Raw genomic sequence first — 16,118 nt, forward strand, 5'->3', positions numbered from 1 at the left:
ATCACTCTTGTAATTAGGTATTAAATATTCTGGTGTAGACAGAAGTGCTAATAAAGCAAATTCTTCTAAAGGTAAAGCTTTCCCTGTCAGTCATATCTGAATCTAGGGCGCAGTGCTTATCTATGTTTCTTAGCTAAAGAAACCAGCATTGTCTGAAGAGAATTTCTGTGGCCATGTGGCCATCATGGTTACATGCCAAAGGTACACAAAATGCTGTTACCTTCCTATAGAAGTAGAACCTATTAATCTCAGTGCCTTCCGCCGTGCCCTTAAAACCCACTTTTTCCAGCAAGCCGGGCTAGCTTAGGAAGAAATTTTTTAAATTTTTTAAATGTTTAATTGGTTTGTGGTTTTTTAAATTTTTGGGCCAAATTTATATATATTTTAATTGTTTTTAATATTTGTATTTCATGTTTTTAATTCTGGCTGTGCACTGCCCTGAGTCCTCAGGGAGAAGGGCGGTATATAAATTGAAAAATAAATAAATAAATAAATAAATAAATAAATAACTAAATAAATAAATAAATAAATAAATCTATTTGCATGTACATGCTTTTGAACTGCTAGTTGGGCAGGAGCTGGGGCAAGGAATGGGACCTCACCTCATTGCATGGAGCTTGGGTCTAAAACTTGGACTGTCAGCTCTTCAGCTGACAAGCTCAGCATCTTTAACCGCTAGTTATTGCACCTTTATTTATTATGTCTATTTTAGATATAAATTATTGTTCAAGACATGGAACCTAAAAATTTCATCTTTGGATTTTCATTAATTGTCTTTATGGTAAGTACAGGATACACAATAGAAGGTCTGAGTTACTGCAACAAGGTAAAGCATCAGGTATCTTCTTCAGAACATGACAGGTGAATCAGACTGTAGATTAAAAGAAGCATATATATATCTTACTCTCTAAGGCAGATTTTGTCTTCCAAAGCATAAAGGAAGCAGAAATCAAAATGTTTGCAAAGATTTTTTATTATTATTATTTTAAATATTATTTCAGTGTTTCTTTACTCTACTCAAATAACTAGTGATAACTTTCTACAGGCATTCTAGGAATATGGTAAATTTCTTAAACAAAACACAAATATTCACATTTCAAGGATATGTGCTTTATAAATGTCTTTTTCAAGTCTGAAGGAAATTAGTATAATCTCATTTATTAATTCAGAGAGATCTGTCCCCAAACAGAATGACTTACAAATATTTACAATACATGGCTCAAAACATTTAGTTAAGAATTTTTAAATTAGATTAATTTTTTTTTTACTCAATGATGGCTTTCATGGACAGATTTTGTGGGAAGGGAGGGAGGAAGGAAGGAAGGAAGAAAGAAAGAAAGAAAGAAAGGAAGGAAGGAAGGAAGGAAGGAAGGAAGGAAGGAAGGAAGAAAGGAGGAAGGGACTGAGGGAGGGAAGGCAGGAAGGATTTCTCAACATTCAAGAGTTTATTCTTAATATGGAAATCATGAACTTGATTCTATTTCAATATTTATTTTGTATTTATTTAATATTACTGTATACCAAGCACCAATTCAACTCTGGGGGTGGTGTCACATAAAATGGAACCAGCTTTCCAATCCTAAAATCAGATGGAAAATTGTAGATGTAATGGCACCAATTGCAACTGGTAGATGGGAAAGGCTTATAGATTTCCAGTTTGAGTCCTTAGTACTTTTGCATGATAAAATTAAAAGAAGGCAATGCAATTCTATATCTTTCAGGTTTTTCTTTGTTTTAGTTGCTGCTTGTTATTCAGTTCAGGCTTCAGTACGATGATAAAGCATTTAGGGAAGAAGATGCATACAAGAAGCCCTCCACTGGATGTCATGATCGAGAAGATCTCCACAGCCACCATATGTTTTCCCCCTGTGGTCAGATAACTAGGAACAAAGGAGAGCCAAACACTGCAGAAAATCAACATGCTGAAGGTGATAAATTTGGCTTCGTTAAAAGAGTCTGGTAGTTTCCTGGCAAAGAAAGCTAAAGTGAAGCTGACAAGAGCTAGGAGGCCCATAAAGCCCAGGACACAGTAGAACATGACAAAGGAGTTTTCATTACATTCCAGAACAATTTCTTCTGCCATTAAGTGCATGTTGAAATCAGGGAATGGGGGAGAAGTCAACAGCCAGACAGTACAAAGAACTATTTGAATGAAGGAGCAGAAAAATACAATGGAAATGGCCAACCTTTTCCCCACCCATTTCCTCATGGTAGAGTTTGGCTTGGTAGCCATGAAAGCTAAAATCACAATGGTGGTTTTTGCTAACACGCAAGATACAGCTACAGTAAATATTATACCAAAAGTAGTTTGTCGTAGGACACATATCACTTTATGTGGTTTGCCAATAAACAGTAAAGCACAAAGGAATGAAAGCAGAAGGGACATGAGAAGGATGTAGGTGAGATTTCGGTTGTTGGCCTTGACAATGGGAGTGTCCTGGTATTTAATGAAAATACCCAGAACCAACAATACAATAAAAGAAGACGTAAGAGAACAAATGGCTAAGGAGGTCCCCAGTGATTCTTCATATGTTAGGAACGTTACAATTTTTGGAAGACATGAATTCTGATCCTTGTTTGGATACTGATCTTCTGGACATGAAAAACAATCATCCATATCTAGGGGGAAAAAACACTCTGCTTAGAAAGATGGTTGCATGAATTAAAATTAAAAGCATGACATTGTCATCAAGGTTTGGAAAAATATTTTTCAAGATGGAGTTATTTATTTATTTATTTATTTATTTATTTATTTATTTATTATTTATTTATTTATTTATTTATTTATTTATTTATCAAATTTCTATACCGCCCTATTCCCGAAGGACTCAGGGCGGTGAACAGCCAAGATAAAATACAAATAATACAAATATTAAAAAATCCCTTAAAATTATTAAATATTTTGGCCGAAACACAGATTAAAACACCCAATTTATAAAATCACAAATTAAAAATTTAAAAAAGGAGAGTTAGGCCAGGCCAGCCTGCTGAAATAAAAAAGTTTTGAGAGCACGACGAAATGTACGCAGGTCCGGGATTCTCCGTATCTCTGGGGGGAGCTCATTCTAGATGGTAGGTGCCCCCACAGAGAAGGCTCTCCCCCTGGGGGCCGCCAGTCGACACTGTTTGGCCGACGGCACCCTGAGGAGCCCCTCTCTATGGGAGCGTACTGGTCGGTGAGAGGCTATTGGTAGCAGAAGGCGGTCTCGTAAATACCCCGGTCCGATGACATGGAGCGCTCTAAAGGTGGTAACCAAAACCTTGAAGCGTACCCGGAAGACCACCAGGAGTGCAGCTCGCGCAGGTGGGGGGTCACATGGGAGCGCCACGTCGCTCCCATAACCACCCGCGGGGCCGCATTCTGGACAAGCTGGAGCCTCCGGGTGCTCCTCAGGGGGAGCCCCATGTAGAGAGCATTGCAGTAGTCCAGACGGGAAGTAATGAGAGCATGAGTGACCGTATTTAACAAGTCCCGATCCAGAAAGGGACGCAACTGGCAAATCAGGCGGACCTGATAAAAAGTCCCCCTGGCCACGGCCATCATGTGCTCTTCTAAAGACAGCCGTGAGTCCAGGAGGACACCCAAGTTGCGAACCCTCTCCGTGGGGGGCCAATGACTTGCCCCAGTGATGGCACCAACTGACTATATCGGGATGTCGGAAACCGCAGCCACTCAGTCTTGATGGGTTGAGCCTGAGTCTGTTTCTCCCCATCCAGATCCGCACGGCCTCCAGGCACCGGGACATCACTTCAAGGGCTTCATTGGAGTGGTCCGGGGTGGAGATGTACAGCTGAGTATCATCAGCGATGGTACTTCACCCTGAAACCACGGATGATCTCACCCAGCGGCTTCACATAAATATTGAACAGAAGGGGCGAGAGGACCGACCCTTGTGGCACCCCACATACAAGGGGCCTCGGGGTCAACCTCTGCCCCCCTGTCAACTTGGACTGCGACCGGTCAGAGAGAAAGGAGGAGAACCACCATAGGACGGTGCCCCCCACCCCTAACTCCTCTAGCCGGTGCAACATGATACCATGGTCGATGGTATCAAAAGCCGCTGAGAGGTCTAATAGGACCAGGATAGAGGAACAACCCCTGTCCCGAGCCCTCCAGAGATCATCAACCAACGCGACCAATGCCGTTTCCGTGCTGTACCCAGGCCTGAAGCCCAACTGGAATGGATCCAGATGCAACGATTCATCCAGGTGCTGGGGAAACTGTCGCGCTACCACACTCTCAACAACCTTCGCAATGAAGCGAAGGTTGGAGACTGGGCGATAATTTGCCAACACTGCCGGGTCCAGGGAAGGCTTCTTGAGGAGAGGCCTCACCACCGCCTCTTTCAAGGCAGCAGGGAAGACACCCTCACTCAAGGAAGCATTTATAATCCCCTGGAGCCAGCCTTGTGTAACCTCCCGAGAGGCCAGCACCAACCAGGAGGGACATGGGTCCAGTAAACATGTGGCTGCGCTCAGTCTGCCCAGTATCCTGTCCATGTCTTTGGGCGTCACAGAATCAAACTCTTCCCAGATAATACTCACAAGACCTGTCTCTGTCCTCCCCGCTGAATCTACCCAGTCAGAGTCCAGGTGTTCCCAAATCTGAGTGATTGAGTTATGGATGGTCCCCATTTATTAACTACATAAATAAACTCTTCAATTTCAGTGATCTTGTAAATGCAACAGGGAAAGGTGAGAGAATAAGAAACACCTATCCATGACAATCAGTGACTCAGCTGACTTTCAGAGCTAAGGTGGGTTTAGAATTTACCATCCCCTGCTTTTTAGCCTGGTGGGCCAAAACTAGGCCAAACTGGCTCTCTAACTGCCGCTATTCACCTTGTTGCTGGTTGTCACTTCTTCTCCCATTGCCATCATTAAAGCCTACCTCAGACAGTTAGGCTTTGGCAGAATGTGTCCAAAATATGATAATTTGAGTTTGGTCATTTGTGTCCTGAATGAGAACTCTTGGCTTATTTGTTCAATGATTTAACAAATATTTTTCAAACCTGAAAACTATGATCCACCGAGATGTATTTTGCTTTGTCGAACCTGACATTTTATCTTGTTTCTGTTTCCATTTTAAAAACAATCTGAAAAGCCTTCCCTTTTTCCAAAGAAAAATGTTTTTATTGTGGTAAAGGAACATGGTAGTTTTATATAGTGCTAATTGTATTATTTTTACTGTCAATCACTTTAGTAATTCAATTTAGAAATGTGAAATAGGTATGTGCAGAGCATAGGATTTGATCTCCCAAAGTGTCTTTGGGTGTGCAGAAACACAAGTGAATCTCCCCTCTGTGTCATCTTAAAGGCATGATATCAGTGGTGGGTTACCCCTGGTTTGGACTGGTTCAGAAGAACCGGTAGTAAAACTGGCAGGGGGCTCTGCCCACTGACCCGGATGTTTAGTTTAGTTTAGTTTATTTGATTTTATTTTATTTGTATACCGCCCTACTCCCGAAGGACTCAGGGCGGTGAACAGCCAAACAATAAAATACATAGATACAAAAAATTTAAAAACCAGATAAAATCAAATTAAATCATTTTGGCCCAGACAGATTAAAACACCCCAATAATTTAAAAACAGATTAAAATTTACATATTTAAAAAAGGGAAGAGATTAGGCCAAGCCCGCCTGATGGAATAAAAAGGTCATCAAAGTTGATTTGCACATGCGCAGAAAAGCGTGCGGGCGTGATGCGAACTGGTAGTAAAGGTAAGAACCCACCCCTGGATGATATGACTGCTTGTAAATTTTGCAGGTGGGTATTATGTTGGTGCCCATGTGCATTATGAAGCTATTGTTAGAGGTTTAGTATCTGTACAGCTTGAATTTCAAATATCTCAGCATCCCATATTTGACATTATGTGAGCCACCCAGAAAACATAAATAAATAGAGATCTTTCACAATGTGAGAAAACAGTGTTGAGATCTGTAGCCATAACAGATACTGCAGCTATCAACTATATACAGTATAAAAAAGATTTGGCTGCATAGGAAAGAATATCTACAAACTTATGAACCACTACTCACCTATGAGATTGGAAATCTTCCCTTCAGGACAGTGAAGACAATCATAACAACAAAATGGCTTCCCTTCTATTTTGGTCTTAGCGAAACCCAAAGAGCAATAGTTATTACACACAGAAAGTGGCTGGACCTATACATAAAGGAAATGTAAAAAAAATGTTTTGCTTTTTTTCATTGATTGGTAGTAATAGTTATTGTCTACTAAGCTTCACAATGTATCATGTTTGGTAAGAAGTGTTGTGAATGATGTCAATGAAAAGAGGCAAGGGGAGGAAAATAGTATGGGATTTAGAGAGCAAGCACTCCGACTCTTTGCCATGTATTTTAAATGAAACTAAGATTAAAAACCTCCTTGAGTTAAGCTCATCTTCTGCTTATACAAGAAAATGTCCATGTAGGCTTTTTGGCACCTGAATGGAGGTTACTTTCCTCTGTCTTGGTGGAAGTTTTTTTAAAGCTTCTGTGGGGTCCTTGGTGCTCTCTGAGTTTGGTGGTTTTCTTACAGATGTTTCATGATCAAAGTACATAACTTCATCAGTTTATTTAACTTCTTGCAGCCTTTAAATTTTCTAGAATTCTGGTAACTAAATACTAAGCCAAGCCTAGCTTGTCTCTCCATGAACCAATGTCTGTTAGATGCTGACCTTTTCTGTGATTTTAATGGTTATAATAAATTATATACTTTAAATGTTATCAGAGAAAAGCAGGTAGGAGTTATTTGTCCTGATTTTTGGATCTATATTGATTATAACGTATGGGATTGGTGCAGTGTATCTGAGGAGTCCTCTTGCCACAATGGAACCTGCCCATCCAATGTGCTCCAGCATAAAGGGCCTGCTGTGGATCTTTCTTCTGAGAAGGAATTCCAGTTGGTGGGGGTCAAGAGAAAAGCCTTTCCCACTGTGACCTATAAACTGTGGAACACTCTGTGCCAGAGATGAGATACACTCTTACCTTCTTGACCTTCTGGAAGGGCATTAAAATATTTTTCCCAGTTGGCTTGGAGCCCCGAAGGTGGAACTCTCCAATGGAGGTGGTTGACAGGAGGAGGAGGAGGAGGAGGCCTCATTGCCATCTTGGTTTTAGTTTTATATAATTTTTCTCTTTATTTAACTTGAAGGGAATATTGCCAACTAAGCCTCCCTTCCTATAACATTAGTTTCCCTAACTTGTCTCTTAGTACTTCAGACAGAAGGCAGGAAAAATCAACAGAAGTATTCCACAGCTCATATTTATTCAATTAAATATACAGTAAATAACATGATCCTGATACAAATTTTGGTCCTACCTGGTTAAACCTGCTTGGCCAAATGATGGCTTCCTGGTGGATGACTAATATGTCCTCTTGGGAAGTCACAGATCCTATTCCACCAATTTTGACTTTCAAAAAGGACTTGTTTGGGAATGTCACCCAATTGATGACATCAAAACCATTGTCTAGTTCTCCATTTTGGTTGAAAGATATTGTTTCTCCTGCAGTATTATTGAATGAGATCCTTCTTACAATTTCATTGAGCTACAAAAATACAAAATCATACATACAAGAAAACAAAAATAGAAAATGAAGAGAAAAGAAGAACTAAACATTTCATCAGGTTCTACACAATGGTGAAGGCTTCACTCCACTTCAGGAATATGAGGGAAAAAACTTTTTCATTTGTAGCTTATCTCTTAATGAAGGAAAAAAGCAATGTTTACCAAAATTTTAAAGACCTACAGACTTACTTGAGTTGATATTTGCAGCCACAAACAAGGGATCCAACAGTAGATCAATTTGTATGACCCTGTTTGGACGAAGAGAGGAGGTAAGACGGCTCAAGCTGCTTACAGTTGTTCTTCACAAACAACAACAAAATAACCATGTGAGCAATTTATAATGAGGTTCAAACATTATCTTTGAGGACCTGCCCCAGATCATGCATTGGAATTTGACTCAGTTATGTTAACTATATTGTGTCCTCTTAAGAACATGCTGTTCCCAGCAAAATATGTTACAAAACAAGATATACAATAAAATTTTCTTGATAAAAAACAAATGAGACTCTGAACAAGAACTTCTTGTCAGATATAAAGAAAAGCTTGATTGAGGCTTTGAAAATTTAGAAGGCAATAAAAATGACCTTTCTACAGAACAGTTAGAATAATTTCTTTTTGTTAGATTTACAAAAGAGACTGTTTAACATGCTGAAGAAATTTGTAAGGATTAGTATCAGAATGAATTACAGATTCTTTCCTTACATAAATAAAATTTATGTAAAATTTATGAGCCTTGGTGGTGCAGCGGACTAAAGTGCTGTTAAGTAGCATTTAGCTGCCAGCTGCCTGCAATTACTGCGAGTTCAAATCTCACCAGGCTCAAGGTTGACTCAGCCTTCCATCCTTCCGAGGTAGGTAAAATGAGGACCCGGATTGAGGGGGCAATAAGCTGACTTTGTATAAAAAAGAACACCGCTTAGGGGGAGGCGAAAGCCCTACTATGCAGGTATATACAAAAGTATGAAGGCTATTGCTTAACGCATTGTAAGCCACCCCGAGTCTCCGGAGAAGGGCGGCATATAAATCGAACCAATAAATAAATAAATAAAATGAAAACAAAGTTGTGGGGTGAAATGAGACAATTTTTTTGGATTTGCCTGTACCTCATTTGCCTGGATTTGCTCACATTTAACAAAAAAGTTTTAGTTCTTTCCATCTATAGGTCTTTTATGTGTCCTAACTATGTGGTATTGAAACAGTAGCTTTCTATCTACTGCCTTTTTGCTCAAAGTGTGGAAGTCTGGTGAATTATTTCTCTGAATTATTTCACGGTGGCTCAGTGGCTAAGATTCTGAGCTTGTTGATCAAAAGGTCAGCAGTTCAACGGTTAGAATCCCTAGTGCCGCATAACAGGGTGAGCTCCCGTTACTTGTCCCAGCTTCTGCCAACCTAGCAGTTTGAAAGCATGTAAAAAATGCAAGTAGAAAAATAGGGACCACCTTTGGAGGGAGGGTAACAGCATTTCGTGCGCCTTTGGCATTTAGTCATGCTGGCTACATGACCACGGAGATGTCTTTGGACAGCGCTGGCTCTTCAGCTTTGAAACGGAGATGAGCACCGCCCCCTAGAGTTGGGAATGACTAGCACATATGTGTGAGGGGAACCTTTACCTTTACCTATGGAAGTCTAGTGAATTATTTCTCATTGTTATGTTAAATTTTAGTCTTTTATTCATGTCAGAATATTGGCATTACTTTATATTTGCAAAATGTGGATGTGTCACAGTTGAGAGTTAAGATATGGAATGTTTCTTTCAATGGGATAAGTTTTTGTTTGGGGAAGTTTTCTTTGGAATTGTTTATATTTGGAATGAGAAAAAGGTTGTGTGTTAGAAGGTTTTTTTTTTCCTAATGGAGAAGTGGTTTCTTTTCATCACACTAAATTTTATTTTCTTTTATTTTGTTTACATTACAATACCAGGACTATTTTATGTATTTAAATGGGAGTTTTTTACTTTTAAAGAGTTGAGATGACTGTGTTGAATTTTATGTATATTAATACTGAATTTTATATATAGTAATATATTCAATATTTATTATTTAATTAAAATTAATATATTAATATTATACTAATATGAATATATTAATTTTGTATATATTACTATATATTAATTATATTAATTAATATAATTAATACAATCATATATTAATGTCAGTGTTTTAGAGCTCTGTTTGGATCCTTTGTTAATGACTAGATTGGAAAACACATTATTATCATTTTTAATCTACTAATTGTTAAGAATCACTGGAGAAAGTAATTATATTTGGCTACCAGGCTACCAAAAATTGTGATGGCTGGACACCATCAATGCTGATGGTGCGGGAAAAAAAATCTTTGAGAAAAACTCAAAGAGATAGATCGGAAGATGTGGATCGTAGAATTGCCAAGAATCAGACACAGATGAATGCAGGGGTGGAATTCAGCCTATTCGGACTGGTTCAGACTCCAATGGTAGCTCCAATGATCAGCTGAGAGCAAACTGGTTCACTCCGATGGCCGCCCGCCTGCCCCTGCTCTATACTGACTTATATTTCATTTGTTTGAAGCCCAGCTGATCCTTGCGGCAGAGCAGTTTGCCGCGTCTCAGCTGTTTTACTCACCGGGGCTGCAGTAGAAGGTAAGTTTTAGAGCTGTTTTCAAATGCACCACATGCACACAGAGTGTGGTGCGTGTGCTCAGCAAACCAGTTGTTACACTAGTTGAATCCCACCACTGGCTGAATGGATAACATCATGGTCATCATGATTGTTACGAGAAGGGTTATGGGATGAAGAATTTCAAATCTGGTAATGAAGAAGAGGTGAAGTGATAGTGAAATAGTTCCCACTTGTCATGATGAGGATGAGAAGTTGCTTTCTTGATGGAGGGGGAGAGGGGATTTGGCAATTTAAATCATACAATATTTTCCAATCTCTTCTTAAGTTAGAAGCGAGGAGAGGGGATATTTACAGATAAAAGGGGAAGAAAGAAATTGAACTGCTTTGCTAGATGATTCTTGCAGGCCGCCATTTGAACCCTTCTGAAAAATCTCACTCCCCCATAAGAAAGCTAAAAAGAGAAAATAATAATACCTAATTTTTTATATGGCTCCAGGCACACAATTGATTATGATGAGGGTGACAATGATGATAATGCAATCACAAATTAGGAAATATACTATTTAATACTTAAAATCAGTTTTAAAAAATATTCCAAAACCCATTAAAAAAAGAAATGGAAATATTAGAAAATATCAGGCTGTATTTCTGCATTGCAGTACTGGAATAGTGTTTCCAGTGTGTCTGAGATATATTAACATAAATAGAGAGAAGGGAAACATCTGGAAAGACAATTTGTTGGGTTTTTTTCTTGATACTCTCCCTTTATAAAAACATTATTTAAGGCTTTTAGAGGAGGAGAAATACACTACGTCCAAAAGCAAAATGATATTGAAGTAAACATTTAATTTAGCTGTTGGACGACATGGGAAAAATCTACCTACTTGACACTTGTCAGAGTCCTTGAGACATTACCTTCCATGGATGAAGTTTGAGAAATTCAACAAGTCTTACTTTGCCTATTTTTGCTCTATGTTTGAAGGAAGTTGAATGAGCAACATGTATTGCCTGTGCCAAAATATAGATTGCATTGTAGATGCTATAGCTGTGGCCAGTCATGTCCATTTCAAAAACAGATGCTGGGAGGGTTTCTAGCTTCTCCTCCCCGGTGCAGATTGGTTGACGGTTCATCACAGAGTTGTGTTTCTCATCCATCACGGAGCCTGAGAACATGCACCCAAAAGCCTCCTTCCAGAAAACTCTAATAAAGCCATCTTCTTGGTTGAAATTTGGTTTTTTCAGCTGAAGAAATTCTCGAAACCCTAGGACTTCTCTTGAATGAACCGCAAAGGAAAGAGCGCCATGGAGAAAATCTAGATCTTCCCACCTCTGAAAAGGAAGAGATGTGAAATCCATCTGGGCTGTCATAATCCAGATTTTAGCATTTTCTCGTAATGGTATCTCTTCAAATTTTGACATACTAGGAAACATTCTCAAAATTATCATTATAAAAATTTCGCCTTGAACTAAAACTGAATTGACAGTGCTGTTCATGACCACACTGTACATTTTAATCCCGTCTTTTACCGTATTGAAAATGTCAGTGGAATAAGAAATGATAGGAAATCTTTCAATGAAGTCAAAGCAGATTCCACTCTGGGCAAACATGGGAACCACATTTTGTACAAACTTCTCCCCATTCTCATTATTCACAGATAAGACCCCAATCCATGTCCACATAAAATGCTGCAGCAGCAGAAGAATTCCCTTATATTGATGGTCCATATTTGGAAACATTTGGTGATAGAAACCAGCCTGTTTGTCCTCATCTGTCATTGGAGCAGAGCCATATGTCAACTATAAAAAAATACAGAAAGATTCAGAAAGGAGACAATAGGCTTTGATTTTTTTTAATAAGGTGTATTGATATACTTTTCAAAGTAAAGGTAAAGGTTCCCCTCGCATATATGTGCTAGTTGCTCCCAACTCTAGGGGACGGTGCTCATCTCCATTTCAAAGCTGAAGAGCCAGCACTGTCCAAAGACATTCTCTGTGGTCATGTGGCTGGCATGACTAAATACCAAAGGTGCAGGGAACTCTGTTACCTTCCCACCAAAGGTGGTCCCTATTTTTCTACTTGCATTTTTTACATGCTTTCAAACTGCTAGGTTGGCAGAAGCTGGGACAAGTAACGGGAGCTCACCCCATTACACGGCACTAGGGATTCGAACCGCTGAACTGCCAACCTTTCAATCGACAAGCTCAGCGTTTGAGCCACATCCCTTTTCAAACTGGTAGTGCACAAGTAAAAGTTTAGCTCCATTTCATATTGCCGGTTTTATATTTGACGGTAATATTCCTTCAAAATCATCTATCATAGGAGTTTAATGATAACTTTACACAATTTATGAAGCTTTGTTAGTCTTAAAATTGCTTAGGTTTCTTTGTCTCTTCCTATGCTTTACAATTCCAGACATTTTGTGAACTCAGAAAAAGGGTTATTTTAGTTCTTAAATAGGCTCTGTGAATGGGGCCAGTAACATTTGGTGCAGCAGGAGCTTTTGAGGTGCTGTTAAGGAGCATGAGATTCTCAAGCCATATATTATTATTATTATTGAGCCATGGTGGCACAGTGGTTAGAGTGCAGTACTACAGGCTACTTCTGCTGACTGCTGGCTGCCTGCAATTTGGCAGTTCAAATCTCACCAGGCTCAACATTGACTCAGCCTTTCATCCTTCTGAGGCAGGTAAAATGAGGACCCAAATTGTTGGGGGCAATAGGTTGACTCTGTAAACCACTTAGAGAGGGCTGTAAAGCACGGTGAAGTGATATATAAGTCTAAGTGCTATTGCTATTGCTATTATTACGGACGCAATCGAAGAAGGAACAATCATTAATAAGTGCATTTCATAGATTTCAAACAAGGTTGAAAGAAAAATGTGCTCCATGATCTCACTGAGTTGTTTGCTTTATCCCAGGGATCAAGTTTTATTGCAAAGGAATGTTATATTTAACCAGATTGTATATGTATTCCACATACATGGTTACCTGAGGAAACTTGTAAATGTGCAGAATGATGGCCACATGAAGACATGCATCAGTGTCAGGTCCTCCAATTATTGCTACTGGATATTTCTGGATGTCACAGTTGTAATTAGGGATTAATTTGCCTTTAGATGAAAGGAGCTCCATTGAGGCATGGTACATCCATTTTGAAGCGAAATGGCTATTATATATTTTGAAGCCAAGTGTAACATTGGGTAAAATCTGGGGGTTAGTATTGATTTCCTTAACAGCAAATACTAAAGCCAGGATATGCTGGTAAATCTGAGTCATGATTCTGAAGAGAGAGGTACATGAACTGCTACAATACATTTAACACGGAATATGGTAACTATTTCAGCCTTTCTTTCAAGTATAATGTGTGGAATTGGTCCACTCTCTCTCTACTGTATATATAATAGGTCTGATTTACACCTCTTATTTAAACAAGTCAGCAACTAAACTAATCAAAGCAATTTATCAGAAAGAACTGGCAACAGTCAAATCAATCAGATTCCCCCCTGGAGCATATGTTTTATGGTTATTGCTAATGGGATTGGTGGTGAAGTTCTTTGTCATTCCATCTTTCTTCAATTCCATCTTTTCTCTGGAAAGGTTTACATGGTAAGACTAAGATACTGTTCCATGCTAGATCAGATTATGATGTTCATCAAAAGATGTTAGTATCAATCAGAATAGAGCTGGAAGAAACTTTAGAGGTCTTCTAGCCCAACCCCTGTACTGAAACAGGAGGCCCTATACCACTTCAGATAGGTGGCTGTCTAATCTTCTCTTAAAAACCTCCAGTGATGAAGCACCTACAACTTCTGAAGGCAAACTGTTCCACTGGTTAATTGTTCTCACTGTTAGAAAGTTTCTCTTTAATTCCAGGTTGATTCTCTCCTTGGTTTAGTTTCCATCCATTGTTTCTTCTGTTGCCTTCTGGAGCTTTGGAAAATAAATTAACCCCGTCCACGTCTTAGTGACTCTTCTTTGCATTTTTTCCCAAAGTCTCAAGATCTTTTTTGTAATGTGGTTACTAAAACTGAATGATACTAGGGAGGGAACCTTGGCTCCAGCTCCCTTCATACAGCTTTTGTGTTGTACAGAGGGAGCACTAATTGAATATTTATGGTTGAACAATAATATAATTAAATTAAGTATATGGTACAGTATCTCCAAAGAAAAAAATCTGATTTCTACAGGCCGAATCTACCAATGCTGACATTTTGGGAAAGCAGAGAGACAGTTGGACAAAACTAAATATCCATTCACTAAAATTCTTTCTTTGGCATTTGGTGACACCAGATTAATGAAACAGGTAAATGCAACAAATATGTTGAAAGTGTAAATAGAAAATAGAAAGTGTAAATACCATAAAATCTTTATGTGCATGTAAAGGCAGTAAACATATGAATATATTGCACAAATAACCAGCATTTTTTTTTTTTTTTTTTTTGCTCTACAGATGCTGCAAGACCAAATGACACACTCTATATCTTGGCATCTATAAACATTCAAACAATGCTCTTAACACTCACTCAAATTCAGGCTATTTTAAAGATATCCCTCTGGTCATCTCTCTCTGAATACTTACATACTATCCTCAAAGAGGTCACTAGAAGGAGGTGTCTTGAAGTCCATCATCATTTGAAACAGGTAGAGCTGAGAAATGATGCCACCAATGTTGATGTTCCCTGACTGATATTGTTTGTGAAGGATAGGCAGAGGATCCGAGGTGCTGCATTTACTATGAGCAATGGTACATATTACTTGTGACCAAAGCATTGATAGGAATGCTATGGGGACACCATATAGAAGGAACCAATTCATTCTGAGACTTGTATCACTTATCTCTACATTTTCTTGTCCTTCTAGATTCTTAGCTAAAGACCTAAAGAACTATTTGGAGTTTGTTCTTGTGTGTTTGTGTCAAAAGGATGGAAAGTTCAGACTTTTAAGATAAAAACTGTAGGTTTACTTTAACTGCAAATGGGAACTTTACAAAGGCTATTGACAGTCCTCAATCCACTTGAAGTGTGCCTCTTGACAATCAATGTTATTATTGTCATTATATTTGTTATTATTACATTTGAGATAATCACCAATTTAGAATAGCAGGCTCCATGGTTGGAAACTAATCAAAGAGAGAAGCAACCTGGGGGATTAAAGAGAAACTTCCCAACAGTGAGGACAATTAACCAGTGGAACAGCTTGCCTTCAGGAATCGTGGATGCTCCATCTCTGAAAGTTTTAATGAAGAGACTAGATTTAGTCATTTATCTAAAATGGTACAGGTTCTCCTGTTTGAGCAGGGGGCTGCATTAGAAGGCAATTAATCAATGGAACAACTTGCCTCCAGAATTTGAAAATGCTCCAACAGTGAAAGTTTTTAAGAAGAGATTGGATAACCATTTTTCTGAAGTGGTGTAGGGTTTTCTGCCTAAGCAGGGGGTTGGACTAGAAGACCTCCAAGGTCCCTTCCATCTCTGTTATTCTAAGACCTCCAAGGTCCCTTCCAGCTCTGTTCTGCTCTGTTCTGCTCTATTCTGTTCTGTTCCATTCCGTTCTGTTCCGTTCCGTTCCGTCCCGTTCCACTCCACTCCACTCCACTCCATATTTTCCATTCCATTCCATTCCATTCCATTCTATTCTATTCTGTTCTGTTCTGTTCTGTTCTGTTCTGTTCTGTTCTGTTTGGTTCTGTTCTGTTCTGTTCCATTCCGTTCCATTCCATTTTCTCTCCTCTCCTCTCCTCTCCTCTCCTCTCCTCTCCTCTCCTCTCCTCTCCTCTCCTCTCCTATCCTATCCTATCCTATCCTATCCTATCCTATTCACAAGTAAGAAAATGTTGCTTGTCATCTCTCAGAAGAAGTAAATCTTAGAACAGCAAAAGGGTTAACTAGCTTTGCACGAGCTGACTTGCAGTGTTCAGAGAATGTCAGGTCATATGGTCATCCTTCCT

General features: G+C 39.1%; 1 protein-coding gene across 1 annotated transcript; it reads right to left on the bottom strand.

The window, feature by feature from the left end:
• Nucleotides 1–1,717: 1,717 nt before the first annotated feature.
• Nucleotides 1,718–2,619, bottom strand: LOC132709365 (vomeronasal type-2 receptor 26-like). The gene has a single exon (XM_060682786.2). The coding sequence runs from the start codon at nucleotides 2,615–2,617 to the stop codon at nucleotides 1,718–1,720; it is 900 nt and encodes a 299-aa protein (XP_060538769.2). The 5' UTR covers nucleotides 2,618–2,619.
• Between the last annotated feature and the right edge of the window lie 13,499 nt (nucleotides 2,620–16,118).

Source organism: Pantherophis guttatus, chromosome 4 (assembly GCF_059756535.1).
Source record: "Pantherophis guttatus breed Tessera chromosome 4, ASM5975653v1, whole genome shotgun sequence".
Taxonomy (NCBI): domain Eukaryota; kingdom Metazoa; phylum Chordata; class Lepidosauria; order Squamata; family Colubridae; genus Pantherophis; species Pantherophis guttatus.

Coding starts and splice junctions, on each gene's coding strand:
- LOC132709365 (XM_060682786.2), bottom strand. CDS start 2,617: ATGGATGATTGTTTTTCATGTCCAGAAGATCAGTATCCAAACAAGGAT.